The 16,591-nt window shown below is 33.9% G+C and overlaps 1 protein-coding gene across 1 annotated transcript; it reads right to left on the bottom strand.

Moving 5' to 3' along the window:
* Positions 1-621: 621 nt before the first annotated feature.
* Positions 622-16,150, bottom strand: LOC119632468 (ice-structuring glycoprotein-like). Its single transcript, XM_038025386.1, has 7 exons — positions 16,085-16,150; positions 15,062-15,561; positions 11,449-11,500; positions 10,989-11,287; positions 6,390-6,949; positions 4,722-4,858; positions 622-942 (listed from the first exon to the last, which is right to left on the bottom strand). The coding sequence occupies exons 1-7, from the start codon at positions 16,094-16,096 to the stop codon at positions 622-624; spliced, it is 1,881 nt and encodes a 626-aa protein (XP_037881314.1). The 5' UTR covers positions 16,097-16,150.
* Positions 16,151-16,591: the final 441 nt, after the last annotated feature.

Genomic DNA, 16,591 nt, shown 5'->3' with positions numbered 1-16,591 from the left:
ACAAGTCATAATGGTATCGCCAAGAGCGTGATGAATGAAATAATGGAGAAATCTAATCTCATTTTGCCGCAAGAATATCATCTAAACCGATATGCAATCGATAATTTCGATTCATCCCGAAAGCAATCATACAATGGTACAACTTGATCATTCGTTTCAATGCTGTACATACAAGGAAGCATTACATCGTGCAGACGCGAATTCGAAGATAATTTTTTCAACACCCATTTCGGTAAATCTCGGAAAGATAGAAAGTGAAAAAAAAAAAAATAAATAAATAAATGCGTTTAGGACAGATAAAGGGAAACCAGACGTTCCTTAGCGAGAAACGTAAGCACAAAGATGTGTAATCGGTTGGATACGATTTAGTCAGTTTTGATATGAACGGTTGTTCAATAACGATGGGAATAAATCTTATTATGTTGTTTTAAGGACCATAGTTACAGATTAATCTCAATAATAAAAAATTCATTTTTAGATAAAAAATTTCCTAAAAAAATGTGTTTTCTTCTTTTATTCAAAAAATTAAATTTCAAATCAATTATTAAGAAAATTTCAAAAATTTCGATTCTCAATAGCTGCTGCTTCTTTTTAATACTGTTAAAATAATTGGATGGATATTTATTTGCCCCAACCGTGACCGCCATAACCGCCATAGCCGCCGCCACCGAATTTGCCAAAGCCACCGCCGCCACCGTACGAATAGACAGGAGCTGCGACAGCAACTTTAGCTACCGGTACAGCGGAGTAATGCACAGCTGGAGCTGCGTAAGCGACTTTAGCTACAACAGGAGCCGCATAGGATATAGCGGAATAGCCACCGCCACCAAAACCGCCGCCATGTCCACCGCCGTAACCGCCACCACCGTAATAGCCGCCACCGCCGCCCAAATATCCAGGATCAGCTGCGACGCTCACAATTAAAGCCAAACTAAGAACAATCTGCAAATGTTCAAGATACATTATCGGGATTGTATTCACTCTACATACGCATATACTAAGATGATTATATAATTTATTATTATATTTTATTATTAGCCTTTTCAGGACGAACGAATAAAGTCCTTTATTTATTTATTTGTTTTTATTTTTATTTTTTATTTTTATTTAGTTTATTTTTTTTTTTTCTTGTTAATTACTCACAACTTTTAACATTGTGTGGCTGGTTGCTTGTTTTTGCTTTCGGTTTAAGATTTTCTAAGATGAACTCCTGCTGGTACGTAAACTTTATGGTGTGTGATTGACTTGGTGGAAATCACCCTGGTTTTTATATCGAAAAAAATATCAATTTTGAAATGAAAATTTTTGCGAAATCATTCGTTTTGTTTTTTTAATTTTTTATATATATACATATATATTTTTTTTTAAATACACTTGTAACTCAAGCTTTAATAACTACCACCAGAATTTAGTGTAATAGTTTTTTAACTAGATTTTGTGAGGAAACATATTTCACAAAAAACTTTATAACCAGATGTGGTGGCTGACTAACTGGATGGTAACCCTCGTTTCTTGTTGCTCTAGTGGTGTACTACACACAGAATATTGCGGTCAATTAAACTAGAAAAATAAAAAGAAAAAAATACCAAAAAATAAGTAAATCGAAAAAATCGAATGTTGTTTGTTCGGTTAGATTATAATTGTTGGATTAAACAAAGTTTATTAATAATAATAATAATAATAACAAATTGCGTTTGTTGTTATAAGATGCCTCATGGATTTGGATCTTAACACAATTTTAAATCCATTTCAAACTAATTTATATTGATTTACACTTAAAGAGTAAATTAAAGTTTTTGCATTATTTTTTTTTTTTTTTGTCTTTTTTTCTTTACATTTTATACTAACTTTAAAGTTTAGTTGCAAAAAAATAAATTGCATAAATTTTTAAATCTATTTCTCAAAAGTTATTATTAACACGTTAATTGCGAATAATTGCAGAAAATGAAAAAGGGGGCACTCCGAAGAGGAGAGGGAAGTTTCATTGGTAGTAGTAGTAACTGAAAGTAATTTATTTCAAATTTATTCGAGCGCCATTTGATCGCCTCGCTCCTACAATTGTGTTCAATTACTCGATTCTTCATTGGACTACGTACAGTGCCGTACATATTACACAGATGATATTCAATTTTTTTCCCAATTTTCATTTCGGGTTAAAATGCAAAGGTCACACACACAATTCAGAAATCTACATCATTGACAAATAAATTCATAAACATTCACGTCATTCTTCGTTACGCTTATGTGTTTTATTGATCCGAGAAGATGTTCAAATTCGTTTCGAACAACATGTTCAACTGTTCGATTACAGGGACATTATTTTTATTGTGCAAAAGGCAGGGCGTTTCAACAAAAAAGTCTATCAGTCAACTTTTTATTTGTTTTTTTTTACTATTGACTGATATTATTGTACTATGGAATCATCTATGCACAACATGTTGGCATAACACTTCTGGCGTTTTGATGGCAGTTCATTAATAAATTTCTAACCTTCTAAGTCCAAAAGGAAAGCGATCTAACCTAACTTTCAAAAGCCGCTTTGAAAAATCCGCTTACGATATTCGAAAACTAATTGAGTCAATCGATGGGGTCATCGAGAGCCAAGTCTGAATAAGAGACAGTATGCTATATATATATATATATATATATATATATATATGGTAGTCAGCTGGTTTAAAAGCCTACCTGCAATATATCAGATATTATGATGAAAAGATTGGATGATTGTCAATATCGCATTTTCATATCACCATTTATTGGATTATGGTGTATATATATGTATGTGTGTATATGCTCCGAATCAACTATACGTTAGACTATAATACTCATGAGAACACGATTGTTATTCCTCTTTTCAACGCAAGCCCGGGCAATCAGTGCCGAATATAATTTCTCTCAGGTTTTTTTTTTTCCCCCAGTTTTTTTGCTAAGCTATAAACTATGTCATCTAGTTCCATCCATCTTATCGGTACAATAGATATTTACTTGACCTGTACATATATTTGCTATATATAGATTCGGGAGATGACCTGAATGACGTGTACGAAATATACGTGAAGTGAAAGAGTTAAAAACGTTATTAAAATTTGGGCTAAAGGAAAAGGGGGCACGGCCCACCATTCCACTTCACTTAATACAGTTATTATAAGGCATTATATGGGAAGTGGACGAAAAAGTGGTCCGATCCAAATTATATGCAATTGTGTTCGTTCTGTCAGCGTACAAATTTCATCGAAATATCTGGAAAATTGCGGCTTGAAAACAAGGCAGACAAATGCACCGAAGAACAGACAGACGGTCAAGCTTAAATCCGATTCAGAATCACTTTCTGAATCGATTGGTATAATAAGACATTGATCCGTCTCAGGTCACTCTGCGTATTGCATACATCCGCACTAACGTAATATGCCCTTTTATCACAAGTGGTGTTGAATGTGAAAATTTCGGAAAAGTTGGTTGAAGCATATCACTGCAGACTATAATATATCACTAAATCGACTCGTACCAATCAGAATCTCTAGATTATCTAATTCCTAATTAATTAAATACTAATTAATTAAGTATTAAAATATTTCCCATAGACATGTTCGTTCATCCCCGGTACGTTTTAGAAACGCTTTCAAATGTTTACGGTGCGGAAAAGAAAATCGTTTTGTTCACCAGAATGCAAGTTTGTCTAATTCGAAAAATTAAGGGAACGTGAATTGGCTTTTAAGAATTTTACCCTTCTTGAGACATTCATTAAATATATATGTAAGTGTGTTTTTTAAAGATAGATGACACAATATTTGATGAATGCATGAAAGTTTACCACCCGGGACCCGAAAAGTAAGACTAGTTTGGACTTATTATTGCAAAATGACATCTTCGCATAGAACAATGTTAGGGAACCTGTTAAATTGCTTGATGTCATAAGGGTAATTACCAATTAATATGACACTGTTCGTTAATATGATACTGGTTCGAAAACGTTTGCTAATAGATTAGGAATAACATAATCGTTCCACAGTTCATTCTCTCTCATAGCGCATAATAGATGGGGTAAAAGAGATCTTTGAGAATTTGTGAAAACTCTTACCGCCTCTAGCCTAGCAATTTACCATTAATATGTTCGATGTACTGGATCCAGCATATAAAGTTTACATAGAGTTTTCTAGAGCTGCTAATAGTTAGAGAGTTATGTCGCAAATGACTTTCTTATATAATCCAGTGTGTCAACAGTGGGTGGCTATTGTTTAAAAAGTCGTCCATTTTTAAATGTTGATCGCCCAAGACCAAAAAAATTATCATATTAGACGACTCTACCTTTATTCAATCGGGCTATAGATGCTCGCATTATTCAAAGATCAAAATGGTTGTAAAGCAAATTACAAACATTTCCAATTGCCTTAAGCATAAAGCTGAACGATATTGAATGGAAAGGATTTCCCCATGACAAAAATATGTTTATGGGTATCATTACAGAAAAAAAAAAAAAAACCATAAATCTCTTCTTGAATTTTGGACGCAGACAAAGCTTGTTCCCATGATCTTTAATTGTCTACGTATCGTGATGATTAACCCGGCATTCAGTTGCCTTCAACATATTTTACATTTCCGCCTATGAATACAAGGTTTTCTAAAAAAGCCCCTCTCTGGGGACTAAATATTTATTTTTTTCCCTTTTTTAGAGAAAAGGAATTCTTTTGCTAGCTTGTCACCAGCAAATAAATACTATTTACGTGAAGCTCTTGAGAGTATTTTGCCGGATTGACCACGTCCCCCCGTCTTCGTAAGCTATAGCTAACTAGTTTTCCCGCAATTTCGTCGATTGCTTTCACCAATGCACCAACGCACACATGATGTTCTATTGGCTCATCTATGAGACGAAAAATTATAATTTCTTCAGATGTTTCAGATGTTGTTCGTCGTGAGCATCTATCCCATCTTGTTCAACTTAATTATGAATAATTTACGTATTTAGGTCAAATATCCTTAAGTGCTAATGGTTGCTGAGGGTGCACAAATTTTCTATATCTGCAATGCATCTGATAACATTCAACTTTTCCAATAGCACCATTAAATCATTGAATGGTTCGTATATCACTAAACGAATGATGCTTAATCTGAAAAATGCATTAAACTTCCCGATGGTTGCATTAGTCTATTGGCATAGTATTGTACTATTAATACCTAAGAGTTTGATCGCGTCCAGGTTTTTTTTTTGACACAACGTATGCCTGCAAATGTGCATATATGCAATTTGTCAGATCTGCATTCGCATACTTAGTTATTGTTTGATTATCAACTTATCAGTCATGTAACGATTTGAAATACAAGCGATGCTCTTCTTGGCTTATGTTAGAGTACCTTGTTAAGTCTGTCTCTATGTGAGTACAAGGCTGAACGTATAGATGTGCCATCGTCAGAAAGAAAACGCAATGCACTGGCGATTACTTTTGTCATCAAATTAATTGAGAACTATACGAGATCTGCATTCCTTCAAAATCAAATTGACTTCCCTGACATGTCCCTACTAGCCGTATAAAACACCTATAAAACCTATAAAGTGGCCGCAATGTCCCACAAATTGTGAATCGTGTTAGCTTGTTTTTTCACACTACATGTGCCCATGTGTGTGACAACACAAATGCTCTAATTATTGCATAGAATCCCTAGTGAACAAAAAAAAATATTAATTACAATAGTTTCCACATTAAAGCGAAAGCTGCGTACTTTTCCATTTGTAAGTAACGGTTAAATTTCACGTAAAGAATGTATTTTTCATTAACTTTTGTTTGTGTGAATTATTACGATAGTTGAATAAATAAATTAAAGTCAACGCTTCATAGCATTTTCGTGTTATTATCAGTTTGTGGCGTGTTTTTGCACTAAACTGAGCAAACTGGATGCTTCCGACATTTGATCTCTTCTCGTCAAGCGCTTCATAACGTTGCGTACAAGCAATATCAAGGATCGAATTATCGAAAAATAAAATGCGTATGAACAACAACTGTAACTTTTCGGTTTTTCGCTTTTTCGCTTTTTCCATTTTCCTCGCTTACTTCGATTTGCCCTCGCATACTTGGGCGTCAAAACATTTAAAAAAACTTGATTTTAGAAACTGTCAATAGGTAATAAGTAGACTGAATCTATTTCTGGTCTTTGAAAATATTAAAAAAATATTTTATATTTTGTTTTATTTTCGAGTAGGAATATATATATTTTTTCATTTTTCTTTTTTTATATTAAATAACAAAAATAAAAATTTTATTAAAAAGAGTAAAGTGATAACAAGAACAAAAGGTTACTTTTGCTTAGCAACACTTCCATCACTACATAGTTCAATGGTATCGTACATAACTTCAGCTATGTAAATAGGTTGATTGATGGCGATAAAGTTTACCAACCGTGACCGCTGCTATAACCGTAGCCGCCGCTATAACCGTAGCCGCCACTGTAACCGTGACCTCCACCATAACCACCGATACTATAACTGATAGCGGGGGCAGCAGCAACAGCAACTTTGGCAACAGCAGGTGCAGCGGCTACATAAGACACCGAGGGAGCGTAAGAAACAGCTGGGGCTGCGTATGCGACTTTAGCAACAGCAGGAGCCGCAACATACGAAACTTGGGGAGCATAAGAAATAGCGGGCGCATAAGAAATAGCAGGAGCGGCAGCAACCGCAACTTTTGCAGGAGCTGCGGCTACATAGGATACAGCCGGTGCTGCAGCTACTTTAGCAACCGCTGGTGCAGCAGCCACATAAGATACTGCGGGAGCATAGGAGACGGCAGGTGCAGCATAGGCAACCTTAGCTACAGCTGGAGCCGCTGCTACATAAGAAACAGCGGGAGCAGCAGCAACGTAGCCGCCATGACCGCCGCCACCATAATAGCCCCCATGACCACCGCCGCCATAATAGCCACCTCCACCTCCTCCCAAGAAACCAGGAGCAGCAGAAACACTAGCAATTAAAGCTAAAACGAGAATTAACTAAAAGAAAAAGAAAGACGAAGAAGAGTAACACCAATTAAAAATTAGATTAATTGCGTGAATAAAATTTTTAATCAAAAATCTTAAGTTAACCGGTTCACTCGCGTTGAATGGAAGTTAAGATGACTTCAATGTGAACCATTCCCGCTCGCAGACCTTTCTTATAATCGCCGAATACTCAGGTCTAAATGAAGTTTTTCAAATTTTAAGCAAATACTGTTTTCGCTCTCACCATATCTCTCTCTCTCTCTCTCTCTCTCTCTTTCTCACTCTCGCTCTCTCTCTTTCTCTTACTCACTCACTCACCCTGTCTCTCTCTCTCTCTCGTTTTCTCCCCCTCTCTCTTTCTGTCGCTAAGTCCCTCTCTTTCTTTCTAGCAACCTCCTCATACCACCGAATTGTACAAAATTAAGGATATATTTACAATCCTGGTTTTGGGCTCAGATAGGTTGATAGGCTTTAAGTTTCGTCGAATTTTTATTCAAGTCCACAATCATTTTAGGAGAATACTTCCTTATTTTGTACTCTGTTTTATTTTTTATTTCCATATATTTTTTTTTATATTTATATATTTTTTGATCCTTTTTTGATAGCTTTTTACTCTCAGGCATAAGTGTTATAAGATCCTTTTCTGAGTTACTTTGCTTAAACACTTACAAGTTTGAACATTTTGCCGAAGCTTATTAAAATGTGTTTTGAAGGATGTGCTTAAATGCGTTGCTATACGTTTTCGTTTGTTTTTACTTTTTTTTTTTGTTTTAGTTTTAAATAGTTGCACTGGGGAAATGTCACCGAACTGACTGTGAAGTGAACTAAATTGAGTTGAGAAAAATTAACTGTTTCTTATCTGCTGGTCTCGGTGCGTTTGAATAACTTGTTGCAAACTGCAATTGTATTTATACTGAAGAAACTAATTAAACTAATGATGCAGCATTTGTGCCGACCAGCCACTAAAGTAATGTAGCAACGTTAACAAATTCCAAAAAAAAAAAAAAAATAAAAAAAAAATAAAAAAAAAAGAAGGAAAAAAAAAGCCGCCTGAAATACTACAATTTTAGTTGAAGTGCATACGTAGCATATACGTGTTTTTAATAGATGAATACAATGCACACAACAAACTCATGCTGTGAAAATAATATGATGTTCATAACGATGGTGGTAGTGGTGTGGCAACGCGATCACCTCATCTCTCACACCTCTTCATTTACGTCTCGCCATTTATCTAACATATCAATGCATCGTTGCGTTGTCATAGGGTATATAAGCTGCGCCAGTTTATCTATAACGAACACCACGATCAGTACAAATATAGACGATTTGTTGAAATTTTTATCTAGTTTAACTAAATGAATATTTTTAACATTTTTTTTTTTTTTTTCATTTTTGTTGTCTTCTCATTTAGTTTTTTTCCTATTCAAAATTCAAACTTTTGGCAAAACATTTGAATTATTTTTAATGTGGTAGCTGTGTTGCTAATATTGTTGTTAGCATTCTTCTTCATATGGTAAGCAGTTATATCAGTGATAATGATTTCATCAATTTAATAATTTTCCAATAAACTTATTAACATTCATTAAACTATTAAAATAGAAAACTTAGAAACCCATACATATTTAAATATTTGATATTAGCCCTCGATTACCTACGACGTAGGACGTCAAAGGATGTAATAGAAATCAGTAGCCATGTTTAACAAATATCTCTTCTCTCCATATAGCCTTCGGTTATTTCTAATATTAATTTTTGTCCCTTCTGCCTTGCAAGAAAGCTTACCGTACCGAATGCGTTTACATATCAGATACGGGAACATTTTCAATATGATCGATTTGAGCGATCGATTTTTCAATAGTGACTGCTAGATTACGCCATATTTGATTGCGTCATATTTGATGGATCAACTATGGACTATTCTTTCTGCCAATTTATATATTTGCGAAAATTGATGATGAAACAACATTTTTGTATAGAATATTTTTTTTTTTTTTTTTTTCTTTTTATAAATGAATCCTATATGCGATTTGCGCAAAATTAAAAAAGTCATACATTTTCATTGAAATGAAAACCTTATCACCTACCATCGTAAACTCTAAAGCAATTAAAAAATGTTTTTATATTATATCATAATTAGAGACCTTTAAATTGACCGATCAGGATCTCTTCTCCTCAAGTAAGAAATTCTAAAGTTTTTTTAATTTTACTTATTTCGCTGTTCTGTTTGTTTACGCACTTCACACTTTCCATCGTAACCCGATCATCAACTGAAAATATAAACCTACTTTTAGACATTTTTCTATCTCAACTTATAAATCTTATATGTATTTAAGCAGCTCCGAACAATCCTTTACGCGATATGCCCTACTTGGGTGCGTCTAAAAAGAAATGAAGAAAGTGAAATAGATAGGAAGGTGGTAGGTGAAGGAGCCTAGGGGCGCTATGATTGAGTAGTCAGAATGCATAGCTACGATCAAAGTAAACCCTACCGCACTTGAATACTTGAACCCAAGAACACTGACTAGCAAAGTGATTGTTCTTACCTAAGCCGCTGCTTATACGGATATCCATATTCGGCATATCCTTATAGTTCGGTAGATCCTATAGTGATTTACAGTAGCAGATCTTTCTAAATTTAATTGCACTGAAAATCTCTATAGAAAAATATAGAAAAATAAATGATGGCTCCTTAGAACGACGAATTGGACTAAACTGAATATATGCATTGATCGAATAATATGGAATTAACAGTTGGAGGATAAATTAAATCTCATTTGCTAATACTTGATTGTATATGAAATATTAAAGGGGTTAAAATAATATTGAATTTCGTACACACATAACCATTTCTAGTCGCATAATGCTAACTGACGCGAAACTTATCTCCCTCTCTTTTATATCTAAATAAAAATTCACTTAAAAAGGATTTGCTTTTGTAATTTATTTGTTTATTTATTTTAGTTGAATGGTATTAGCGTTAATTAAATCCAATTAGGAAACGAGAAATGATTTTTTTACAAAGAACATAGGATACGAAAACCCATGGCAATTAAGATGAAGGATAGAAAAACGTATTGGGTCCGTGAATTATTTTAACGACACTACATACACAACCAGTGACTAAGTATATATGCAAAGTAGAAAATGTTAGATGATAGTAGATGATAAAAATACTTTTATATTATAATTTGAAGAATGTAAGTGACGTAATTGAATGATTTCTATAATATAATTATATCATTTTTGTAAACCAGCGTCAGTCTTCAAAATGAAAGCACTCTTGACAACTCAATCGCATACGATAAGCTGGATCTTGCTTATGCTTATGCTTATGCTTATATAACAAATTTAACTTTATCTTCATCTCCTTGCAAATGAGAAGAGAGTTACGTATTTAATTCTAAGAAAAACCATATAGAGAGGTAGAGAAGAGTAGCAGATAAAAGGCCTTCTTTGCCTTCTTGTTTCAAAAGATTATCCTTTGTTCGTTACAATAAAGTAAACATAAAAAAAAAAAAAAAAAAAAAAAACGAAAGAAAATATCAAGTGCATTGAAAGTCTATCATTGTGCAAGTATATGCGACAATTGATTCAACAGTACCTGTACTTATCTTATCATAACTTTATATATATGTATACGCACATATTATGTATATATTGGAAATGCTTTGAAGTTGCATTTTTAACATTTCGATGTTGTTTCTTTGCAGCAATTTTTAAAATTGGAATACATTTTTTCAATAATAATTACAACAAGACGAAGTCTTGAAATTACGAAAAGCATGTCCATCGTTCATTATTATTGTTATTATGTAATGTTATTATTACGGTTATCACATTTTTTCGATCATAAAAATATAATGGAAAACGCGTTTTAACTTTAAACCAAAAATTTTTATTTATAACAAAAAGACAACAAATCAAATAAAATTTTTTTTTTTTTTTTTTTTTTTGTAATTTTTAAATATTATTCATCTTGGACACACACGTTACAAAACTAGCACTCGATGCTCATTTACCAAGGATGACCAAAACCTAAAGCGGGAGCGGCGGCGAATTTGGCAGGAGCATAAGAAACAGCAGGAGCAGCAGCGTAAGAAACAGCGGGAGCAGCATAAGCAACTTTAGCTACAGCTGGAGCAGCGACGTAAGAAACAGCCGGAGCAGCATGATACGAGACAGCTGGGGCTGAATAGGCTACTTTAGCAACAGCTGGTGCAGAGACATAAGACACAGCTGGAGCTGCAGCATATCCATGACCTCCCAAATAGCCTGGTGCAGCGAAAGCGCCAGCAATCAAAGCGAAAATAACTATTACCTGAAGGTAATAAGAAAATAAAAAAAAAAAAATTTTACGCGCATTAGACAAATGCTAAACAAAAAAATCAAAATTATGCAAGAAGCGTTCTGCAAATTCGTAAATTTTAAGACATTCTTCAGCTTCTCACGGATTTCGAATTCTCAAAAAATGCATATTACACGCGTACAGCACTTGTAATCCTTTATGTGGTTAGGTAGGTGTTTGATTTTGCTAAACATAAAAAAAACAAAAAAAAAACAAAAAATCCTTTTCCTTTTGTCGAACTTACAGATTTCATCATATTGATTGGTTTTTTCTAAGGATTCGATTTATATTTATTGCGAAATCAACTGTTTAGCGTTAGCTTTGTTAACCACGTTTGAATAAATTGCCCGAAATTGCCATTGTATTTATACCCCCGAAAAAAAAAAAATGAATCTAATGGGTATACATAAGTATTAGAGAGCAACTAATAAAGTACAAATGCGCTGACACTAAATAAACACATGACAACAGCACTGAATTACAATACGTTACGGCATTATAGTGTAGTTTTAGTACATTACACTATACAAACAACGATATTATATGCAACAACGATATTATATACAAACAACGATATTATATGCAACAATAATAAACAATATCAGCTGCTGTTAAAACAACAGCTGCTCTAGCCTAGAAATTGTCTAGGAGTAAGTAACTACAATAATGTATAGAAAAGTATATATGCATATATATAGATATAAATGAATACATATATGCATACATATATACATTATAGATATAAATGTAAAAAAAAAAAAAAAACGCAACTAATTTGTTGAATGTATGTGATTTTTTATGTAAGCCCACTATCGAAAAAAAAAAAAAATAAAGAAATAAAGAAAAAAAAACTACATACATATATACCACCTTCTCTCTATTGCAACAGAATATATTCATGCATACTAAAGTATATAGATATACACGACATACATATATCTAGTATTGTTTAGCTACACCAATCTGAATTTTAATGCAGCATTCTAAGCGACTGTAATTATTTTTGAGTTATTAAAATTTGCCTTAACTACAAGTCTAACTAAGTTATACGTTTGCATATTCATTACATATCTACGGGGTACGTATGCCTGCCGCTATCCATAAGCAATTATCATAAAGTTTACCATTTGAGGATATCAATCAATTGAAACGAAAGTGACTGCACTAATTAATACACATGCAAAAGCAAATGTTATGATGCACAAGAGTATATATGTAATATATGTTAGCATTGTAGAGAAAGATAATCATGGCTGGGTTATTTTTAAAACTCGACAAACCAACCATTGATTATTTACATCTCAAGAAATTTCAATTTAACATTTACAGCGAAACGCAATCATCCAGTCGTATGAGTTACATATTTTAGCAATAAATAATAAGCTCTTAATATTGTCATTCTATTCTTTTGATTCTGTTGGTGCGAGTGCAGCCACAGAACATTTAGACTCGTAATATCATCCTTGAGAACTAAATTTAATTGGTTCGCTTAATTGCACGAGCACACATAAACATACCATATTTACGATAGACACTCAGCACTGTAGCAGCAGATGTGATAACTGCTCTGCGATAAATATCTATTTCTATGCATATGTAAGGTAAGGTATAGAACTCAATACAAATGCATGCACACTATTGCATATCTATAGGTACATTCATACAGTATGCATACATGTGTTTATATGGACAGATATACGGATATGTATTTAAGTTGTTGTGTAAATGCTTTGTTAATAAGTTTGATATAATTATTTTTAGCAATAGGAGACTTAGCGCCGGATATGGCTGACACTTTCTGCCCGGTTAAAAAATGATCGTCCATGACATTGTACTATCGGAAAACGTGTAAGTGGTAGTACAATCAATCCGTTGCGTGACCGACAATCTTAACAATAACGGAGCGACTATGCACGAATCAGTATTGCCAGTGTTTTTCGTTTAAATTAACGTAAATGCATTTTAATGACTTTCGGTTTGAATGAATGTCGCATTAAGCGTCTATGTACAATGGTATGCATTGCTAGTAAAAGTCACGATGTCGAAAGGGCTAACTAGTCATCATTGATAACACGGCATCCCGTGTTTGACTGTTATTAAGGATTTCGATTATGTCATCGTCTGAGAATTTGCCGTTCAAACCAATCAAACTTACTCCAGATTCCCGCATATGTCAAAGTGATTGTTTCTACGCTGAGCCTCGTAATTTTGATGGTCAGAAATCTGAAGAAAATTGTTTGCTCCGCATTATTATCTATTGGTTCGCACGTGGCATATGTGTTTTTTAGTCGCGTACGCCAAATCGCCAAAAGCAGCATATGGAACTCTGGCATCCATGCCGAGCCCGAGCTAAGAACAAATTCACTTCTTCTTAGTTTCTCTTCAGCCACATTTCAACGTTTGGGAGCGGCGTACACATTTCACCTTTGTGCCATTTTCTCATCGCTGCTATCACTTCGATAATATAACCACTTTGATAGCGATCCATAACATGCAGATTTCGTTGTTATTCCTCTTCAATCATTCCTTTCCTGCCCTATTCCGCAGTAGTTCAATTGGTAGCATATCAGTTAGCCCTGCTGCAGCCGACTTTGATAAATGGGTGACAAACTGGCAGCATTTCTAGGCTTGAGAGACCTTGTCCCATGTAACCTTGTATACATACACTTTCAAAGGGTATTTAAATTGCTCCGGCCGTGAGGTCGAACAATACCAACGAACGAGAACATGGACTATAGAAAACTTGTTGATATGCTGCAATCGTCGTGGAACCATTACACTAAAGGCATACTCAATATGATAATCCTCACGCGTATATAGCGGATTCAAAAAAAAAAAAAAAAAAAAAAAAAAAACTACAAGTTTACCGTAGCCATAAAATGTGCGTCGCAAGCATAAGTGAAAAGTATAATAATCGTAAGTAGTCCCATGAACTTTCTCTTCGCTGAATTTCGGCATAAGCTACATGACTAGCATGAAGTTCTTATAGTGATAATTGATAGCTGAAGATGTTGCCTACGGATTTTGACGTCAGACATCTCATTACTAAGTTAAAGCCTTACACCACACTAACGAGTCTGTCAAGATATCGAAACTTTCTACGCTTTCCCTCCTTCCTTTCACTTCACCTCCTTCACTTTTTGTGTGTAAAAATTCAATAGTAATTTTCTAACTTTCATTTCTGATTTTCTGATTTGTAAAATTCTGATTAAAGTGCTTAGTGAGCAAATGACAGATGCCGCCTGTAGTGAAATGATTTACAATAGTTTTGTTTACGTTTCCTCTGCTCTTCCTCAGCTATTGCAATCAGCACATTTTGGAGTAGAAACTGAAGTCGTACATCAATTTTCTTTATCTCGTTTTAATCACTGCATTAGCCGCATACCAGAGGTATATATAAATATATACATAGAGGTGTAAACAAATTCTCAAAAAAAATCTAATTTTTTTTTTTTTTTTTTGTCTTTAAATCGCTTTAAGGAAATTATTTATGCATACAAGCAGAGAGGGTGGGGGGAGATTCAAATAAAATAACAAAAATTTCAATAAAACACACAAGTTTTATTTACACAAGAAAAAAAGAAAACCCAAAAAAAAAAAAAAAAAGAAAAACATTTTCTGAGATAACAAAATATTCCACAAAAGACGACCAGAAGGCACTTGACAGTGTAATTTTCATGTGTGTGTAGATATGTAGATGACTACTTCACTGCTATTTACAATAATTGCCATTGGAAAATCGTTTACCATGGATGGCCAAGGCTTAAGGCGGGAGCGGCAGCATATTTAGCTACGGCAGGAGCAGCATGAAGAGAATAAGCTGGAGCGGCAGCATAAGATACAGCTGGTGCGGAATAGGCTACTTTGGCCACGGCTGGAGCAGCATAAGAAACAGCTGGAGCAGCATAAGAAACGGCTGGAGCTGAATAAGCTAATTTAGTAACTGCTGGGGCGGCGTAAGAAACCGCGGGTGCAGCGTACGCGACTTTAGCCACTGCCGGAGCGGCATAAGATACAGCTGGAGCATAAGAGACGGCCGGAGCTGAATAAGCTACTTTGGCGACGGCTGGTGCAGCGTAAGAAACTGCCGGAGCAGCATAAGAAACAGCGGGAGCAGCATATGCAACTTTAGCTACGGCCGGAGCTGCATAAGAGAACGATGGCGCAGCAAAACCAGCATGTCCATCTAATCCCAAATAACCGGGAGCAGCTGCAGCATTAGCAATCAAAGCCAAAGTTACAATTACCTGCAATGCAATTTTTATAAAAAAAAAAAATAAATAAATAAAAAAAAAAACATATATCAACAAACATATAATAACAACATATAATAACAAATAACTCGAGTAACTAAAAGTATAGTGAAAGCTGTAATGAAAGAGAAGACAAGGTTGAAATACATACAAATAAACCAATTTACGCGTATAATTTTAAACAAGAAAATCATTATTAACAAATATATATTTTAAAAAATTATGAAAAAATATATGCACATATATGAAAAATTTTTTTTAACATTTATATTTACATGTACATATATGTATATATATATATACACGAAGGATTAAATAGTGCAATGTAAAATAAAAAGGCTCAAGTTTTTCAAAACTATTTTTGCATTTTGCCTAAGAAACTTCTTTTGACTAATGCATCGATTTTCGCACTTCAAGGAAGGATTATATTTATATATATATATATATATATTGTTATTTTTTTTTTTTTTTTTTATTATTAATTTTCTTTTTCTTTATTATCATTTTTCGCACTTACAAATTTAAACATATTTGAATGTGTATTAAGATTTTTCAGAAATAGTTGTTGTTGTTTATTTCTTAATTTTTTTTTTTTTTTTTTATATATGTATATATATATATATATATAATTTTTCGGTTATCGTAGTTTCCTTTAACAAACTGTTTAATAGCAAACGGTGAACTTATTGAGTTTGAATAACTTGTTCCTCGATGTACAATTGTATTTATACCCGAAAAATCTGTACGTAAATCGAAAATTTGCAAAAATCTTTGCAGCCAAACGTTAATACATATAGAGTTCAGGCATTTTAGTACTGACGACGACCAGACCAGCACACGGCCACCAAATGCAACATTAGCTGACATTAGAGCGATCGCATAAACTGCAACTGCAGCAGCGGCAACTAAAGAGTCTAAACAGCTGTTATATGTACGTGCTCCACAATCTCTGTTCAAGTCTAGAAGTTGCACCAAAAAAAAAAAAAAAAATAAAAAAAAAAAAAAAAAATAAAAACAGACTTTT

The sequence above is a fragment of the Glossina fuscipes genome, unplaced genomic scaffold (assembly GCF_014805625.2).
Source record: "Glossina fuscipes isolate IAEA_lab_2018 unplaced genomic scaffold, Yale_Gfus_2 1, whole genome shotgun sequence".
Lineage (NCBI taxonomy): Eukaryota > Metazoa > Arthropoda > Insecta > Diptera > Glossinidae > Glossina > Glossina fuscipes.
Note: the sequence above shows the minus strand (reverse complement) of the source record. Positions and strands in the feature narration are given on the sequence as shown.

Coding starts and splice junctions, on each gene's coding strand:
- LOC119632468 (XM_038025386.1), bottom strand. Junction 4,859..6,389: donor CGGTTATAGCAGCGGTCACG/GTTGGTAAACTT, acceptor TTCGTCTCATAG/ATGAGCCAATAGAACATCAT. Junction 943..4,721: donor AATACTCTCAAGAGCTTCAC/GTAAATAGTATT, acceptor GAACATTTGCAG/ATTGTTCTTAGTTTGGCTTT.